The sequence below is a fragment of the Colobus angolensis genome, unplaced genomic scaffold, assembly GCF_000951035.1.
Source record: "Colobus angolensis palliatus isolate OR3802 unplaced genomic scaffold, Cang.pa_1.0 Scaffold344, whole genome shotgun sequence".
NCBI classification, from domain to species: Eukaryota; Metazoa; Chordata; class Mammalia; order Primates; family Cercopithecidae; genus Colobus; species Colobus angolensis.
The window spans coordinates 889,427-895,925 of NW_012116755.1; the positions used below are offsets into that span (position 1 = coordinate 889,427).

General features: G+C 42.3%; 1 protein-coding gene across 1 annotated transcript in view; it reads right to left on the minus strand.

Annotated features, from left to right (window-relative positions):
• Nucleotides 1-700: 700 nt before the first annotated feature.
• ZNF852 (zinc finger protein 852) overlaps nt 701-6,499 on the minus strand; it is a 10,686-nt gene continuing 4,887 nt past the window's right edge. Inside the window, exons 2-4 of the mRNA XM_011952620.1 lie at nt 4,696-4,787; nt 4,266-4,392; nt 701-2,359 (exon numbers count right to left, since the gene is read on the minus strand). Coding sequence (XP_011808010.1) covers nt 909-2,359; nt 4,266-4,392; nt 4,696-4,710 — 1,593 coding nt within the window. The 5' untranslated portion in view covers nt 4,711-4,787 and the 3' untranslated portion in view covers nt 701-908. The remainder of the gene's footprint in view (nt 2,360-4,265; nt 4,393-4,695; nt 4,788-6,499) is intronic.

The window sequence follows — 6,499 nt, forward strand, 5'->3', positions numbered from 1 at the left end:
TAGCCATGCATGGTGGTGCATGCCTGTAATCCCAGCTACTCGGGAGGCTGAGGCAGAACCACTTGAACCCGAGAAGCAGAGGTTGTGGTGAGCCAAGATTGCACCACTGTACTCCAGCCTGGGCAACAAGAGCAAGACTGAGACTCTGTCTCAAAAAAAAAACAAAAAACAAAAAAGAAAATATACACATACACAACTATATATGTGTATACTCTGTATATATGTGATACACATATCACATTGTAAGTTGAGAACAATTTACAAAAACATTTAACAGTTATACATCACAGCACCAGCTAATTTAAAGCATTAAGGCCAAATCAATAGAAGTATAAACTAAACAAACAACTATTTGAAGAAGAACGTCTTTCAGAGATGGCATAAATCTTGAACATTGTGATGGAAGTGATTAGTAAACAGGAAGAAAAAGTTTTCTAGCTAGAAAACACAAAAATGATGAGAGGATGTAGCTTACAGTACAAATTTTAAAAATAGCTGTGGAAGGAGATAGCCAAGGAGCAGGGAAGAACAATGTTGTAGAATGACTTTAAAAGTGACTTTACGTAAATGGTCCAGTGGAGGAACTGCAATAGAATAAAGATAATACAACTGCTGTTCTTCAAATGCAGAATCTGATTATGGAATGTATACTAATAAGACAGATTTTTTAAAATAGTTTTTTAAGAGAAAGAAGGAAACCTACAAGTTAATGACAGATGTAATCCCTAATTTCCTAAGTAAGGATCAGACTAACTTGCACCTACTCTCCCACCTTAGTGACCCAAGGAAAAGCAAGTAGGGTATGGTCACCACTGTGATTAGTGGTCTCCAAGGAGACCATGATCAACATCCTTCTTATAAAGAAAGCTTAACTCAAAGGTCTGCTCTCTGTCTCAGAGAACCATGCCTTAAGATGATGACCAAGACAGACCTGAGGGCTTCTCTCCAGTGTGAGTTCGCTGGTGGTGATTAAAAGTGGAACGCTGACTAAAGGCTTTCCCACACTCAGTACATTCATAAGGTTTCTCTCCAGTGTGGACTCTCTGGTGCACAATAAGCTGTGAGCTGTCACTAAAAGCTTTCCCACAATCATTGCATTTATAGGGTTTTTCCCCAGTATGGGTTCTCTGATGTACCATAAGACTAGAATTATAACTGAAGCCCTTCCCACACTCATGACATTCATAGGGTTTCTCACCAGTGTGAACTCTCTGGTGTATAATGAGGTATGAGTTTTGATTGAAGGATTTTCCACACTCATTGCATTTATAGGGCTTCTCACCTGTGTGAAGTCTCTGGTGCCGAATAAGACATTTACTCAGACTGAATGCCTTACCACACTCGCTACATTTAAATGGTTTTTCTCCAGTATGAATTCGCTCATGCTCAACAAGTTGAGAGATCTGATTGAAGGCTTTCCCACATTCACTACATTTGTATGGCTTTTCCCCAGTGTGGAGGCTCTGATGTCGAATAAGACATTTACTCCGACTGAAGGCTTTGCCACATTCACTACACTCATAAGGCTTCTCTCCAGTGTGGGTTCTCTGATGGTCAATGAGATTTCTATTGGAACAGAAAGCTCTCCCACATTCATCACACTTATAAGGTTTCTTACCAGTGTGCAGAACCTGATGTCGAACAAGATTTTTACTGCGACTAAAGGCTGCCCCACACTCCTTACATTCATAAGGTTTCTCCCCAGTATGGGTTCTCTGGTGGTCGAAGAGTTTGCAGCTCTGATTAAAAGCTTTTGCACATTCATTACATTTATAGGGTTTCTCCCCATTATGGAGTCTCTGATGTTGAATGAGATGGGAGCTGTGCCTATACGCCTTTCCACACTCACTGCATTCATAGGGTTTTTCCCCTGTGTGGGTTCTGAGATGAACAATGAGCTGGGAGGTTTGCCTGAAGGTCTTCCCACACTCATTACACTCATAGGGTTTCTCTCCAGTGTGGATTCTCTGATGGCCAATAAGGTGAGAACTCCAATAAAAAGCTTTGCCGCATTCATCACATTGATAGGATTTCTGTCCCTTTAAAACTCCTTCATGTTCAGCAGGACTAGAAGACAGATGTGGATGTTCCCCAACTTCTTTATATTCCTCATATCTGTCTTTTGTGCATTTTTTCTTATCTTCACCTGTTATTTCCAAGAAATCACTTTCTAGTCTGCTCCCTTCTTCATTTGTGGTATGTCCTTCTAAGTCTTTGAAGGTATCTTCACAAACATCTCCAATCTCTGCTTCCCCAGGAACCACCCCAAAGAGTCCCCCTGATGTGCTATTAGATGACTCTGATCCTTTAAAAATTTCCTGCTTTGGAATCAACTCCGAACTCTCCATCATGTTCCTACCTGCTGCCAAAAGAAAGAAGACGACAACTTTTACTCTTTTCCTGTTGAAGAAACAGAATCATAAAGAGCTAATGTACCTGAAAAAAAGTCACATTATGGTTAAGAAATGAGATGACACATTAAAAACAAGAGCAAAATGCTCAATTGTATCTTAGGGATAGAAAAACAAGGAAGAAGATAGTCAGTGGAGGAGGGTGGAAAAAAGATATCGAGCCAGCACAGCCAAGTCAGAAAGGCCACTGGAAAGCAAGGGACTGGACTGCAAAGCATGCTGTGATCTTATATAAGTCACTCTCACGTCATGTCTCTTTAGCAAAGTGGTAAACTTTGAGTTCCCTTCCAACCATGACATTATATGGTTCCATGGTTCTCAGAAAAGATGTTGGGAGAGGGAAGGATGGCAAATACCTCAAGTCAGATATAAGAAAGAGACAAGGAAAAGATGGGAATGAGTTGAGAAATTTCTACTATGAGGGTATGATTAGGAAAGCGTACAAAAGGAGAGATGTTGTATGATAGGACAGTAATGAAATTCGGAGAAGCTATCAGTTAAGAAAAGCTGGACGGCAGTATTGAAGGAGACAGCAGATTTCTAAAAGTGGGGATGCCACTGGCCCTCAGAGCATTGGCCTGGTTCCTACCAGTTGTGTACTCCCAGAAAAGATAACAGGGACATCAATCATTTAAAATATAAATTAAATTTCTTTGATTCTCTAGAATATAAAGGAACTGAACAGATAAATATTTGCCTTTTGGAATTCTGAATACAAAATCTGGGAGAAGGCAGAGCAATCATGGCCAAGGAAAAACACCAAAATGTGGGTTCCTTTCAATCACATCTGAATTGGGGCCACAGCCATCATGCCAGTTAGCCTATGAAAAGTTTAAGATATCTGGGTGAGTGATTCCTAAGCCCACCCTTTCCAGAGTTGGCTACTGCCCTATACGAATCAATCACAGCACCTGCCCTGCCAAGAAGCCCTCCCAGGAAACTGCACTGCCCCAGTCTTTGCAGAGAGGAACACTTAGGCAACCATGCTTTGTGGCAAGTGACCCTGAACATCCCATGATGGACCGCAAGTGAATGGACCAGAACCAGGTACTAGATCCAAGGGCAGCTTATCTGTAGGTTGGTCTTCAGCCTCTGCTATGGCCTGGGCCAAAGCTCTGCCCAACTGAGATGATGGGTAATGGCTATAGCAAAAGGAATCTGTTTCTAAGGAAATTTGGAACTGAAAGTAGGGCAAAATTATGAGTGGCAGTGGAATCTGAAGTGACACATGGAGAGAAGTCAAGCCATTAGGACACAGAGCAAGCAACAAATATAAGGGAACAGGAAGTACAATTAGGAAAGAGCTATGAAAAGGACAAAAGATTCACAGTGAAGAAAACGGGCAGCAGGAGGAGGACAAGCAGAGAGAAAACAGATACACCGAGAGCAGCTGTATTACATTCACACTGGAACACAGGCATCAACATGCATTTGCTTTTGCTGCTCAGGCTCCCAGGCTGCCCTGAGTCAAGGCCTTGCTTCCCACAGTCTGGTCTGGCTGGTCAGTTTCTTCTGGGTTCTCATTCCTTTAAGCCAATGACTCTCAGCTCCTTACTTACAATAACTTGAGTGGCTCTCTATTCTTTACAACTAAAAAAACCCTACCTAAATCACCTTATGTCAATCAATAATGAGGTAAAGAGGATGCTGATCATTGTTCAAGCTGAGGGAAGGGTGCAGAGGATCCCTATTCAAGAGGATCCAGGCAGCTTCACACACACCGGCTCTTATATTATTCACTCTAGTTTATCTGTGTTTGGAAATTTTCATAGTAAAAAGTTTAGAGACAAGGAATATAGAAAAGAGAATGTGCAGCATGCAGACTCTAAGTGACTAGGAAACAGAATCTATTACCCAAGGAGGCCATGCTGTGGTCATTTTCCAGCATCATGTTCCACTGCAGGGCTCTCTGACTGAGTGCGAGACCTTTCCATTTCTTCTGAGTGTAGCCCACAGAAAGGTCCTCATACGCCACAGTATCCTGGAATGACAAGCTCCGATCGCTCAGTAACATTCACAGCCTGAAAGGCAGAGTCATCAGGGGTAAAGAGGGCACAGGGTATGGGCTCTTCGTGGGCAAAAGTGTGGGAGAGAGGAGCTGAGATGACACCTCAAAAATGACAAGTCCAGGACAAGATAGAGTCCATTACCTCCAGGGGAAGCAATGAGGCAGGAGAGCCACAGGAACAGTCTTAGATGGGGCAGAGTCCTGGGGGTGAGACCTCTAGCCATTCCTGGACCAGACTAATGGGGACGTGGTAAAAACACAAAGAACCAAGCTCACCTGGGGCCTGACCATCCGAAGTACAGTTGCCCCTGCCTGGTCTCCTGAATTCACCACTTGAGTAAGGGTAGGAACTGGAGAAGCACATTGAGCTGAGGGAGGAAAGAAAGCTATGAGTGGGACAAGCCCTGCTTCCGGCTCCCATAAGATCTATATTCCCAATAAGTGGATTCAAGAGAACCCAGGCACCTCCACACACACTGACTCTTAACCTCTTCCATAAGGCATTATCCCAAGAGTGCTGTGAATTTTCCCTGAAGGGCACAGTACAAGGTCCCTATCAAGCTAAGAACTGGGTGTTCCTCCAAGCCCTCACTCTCATCAACCTTTTTCAAAGAAGCTATTCTGGCCACATTCTCTCTCGATGGCTTCCCTAGCACCAGCCAGCCCTGATTTTCCCCTCATAGTTGTGGTTCGTCATGCCCTGGTTCCTCTTCCTGCTTCTGCCCTCTCATTATAGACCCCTTAAAACTCAGGCCCCAGTGCTTCCTTGTTCTTTCCATCAGCAATCTGACCAACTCTCATTTCTTTAATACTGCTCTCACAGTTCTTACTTCTCTCCTAGACCCCTACCACATGCCTCCTGTTGCCTATGGGACATTTCACTTGGGTGTCCTGCAACACCTTAAGTTCAGTGTCTAACATGCATGTTCTTATTGCCTTTCTCTCTGGATTTCCCAAGTTATGTCAATGAATTCACACACTGGCCAAAACATTTTAATTCCTCTCTTTTCTTCAAACACAAGTCCCATTGATATTCCCAAAACTCATCTACAGGTTGTACACAATCCCTATCAGATTCCCAGGGGGCATCTTTTTAGAAGTCGAAAGCTGATTCTAAAATTATGTGGAAACTCAAGAGACCCATACAATCACAATTCTTCTTGAAAAAGAGGAATAAGTTGAAGGACTCAAACTTCTCAATTTCAAAACTTCCTACAGAACAACAGTCTTCACTGTATTGCTTCCTGGCATAAGAATAGACATATAGTTCAATGGATTAGAATTAAGAGTCCAGAAATAAACTCACGCATCTCTAGTCATTATTTTACAACAATGGTGCCAACATCATTCACAGTGGAAAGAATGATCTTTTCAACAAATGGTGCTGAGACAAGTGGATATGCACTTGCAAAATAATGAAGATGGTGCTCTACCTCACTGCATCTATAAAAATAACTTCTAAAAGATCAAAGACCTACATATAAGAACTAAACCTAGCCGGGTGCAGTGGCTCACACCTGTAATCCCAGCACTTTGGGAGGCCGAGGCAAGTGAATCACCTGTGGTCAGGAGTTCGAGACCAGCCTGGCCAACATGGCAAAACGCCATCTCTATTAAAAATAGAAAAAATTAGCTGGGCATGGTGGTGGGCCCTTGTAATCCCAGTTACTCAGGAGGCTGAAGCAGGAGAATTGCTTGAACGTGGGAGGCAGAGGTTGCAGTGAGCCAAGATCGTGCCATTGAACTCCAGCCTGGGCAACAGAGTGATCTATGTCAAAAAAAAAAAAAAAAAAACTAAACTAAAACTCTAAAACTCTTATAAGAAACCTAGGTATAAGTCTTTGTGACATTCAATGGATTCTTGCCACATGCACACCAAAATCATATGAAAACAAGGAAAAAATAAATAAATTGGACTTTACCAAAAGGAAAACCTCTTGTACACAAAATAAGAAGAAAGTGAAGGTGAAAAGCCATCCACAGACTGGAAGAAAACACTGGCTAATCATGTATCTGATAAAGACTTGTATCTATAATATATAAAAAATATATTTATGTTCTTTAATATATAAATATATTC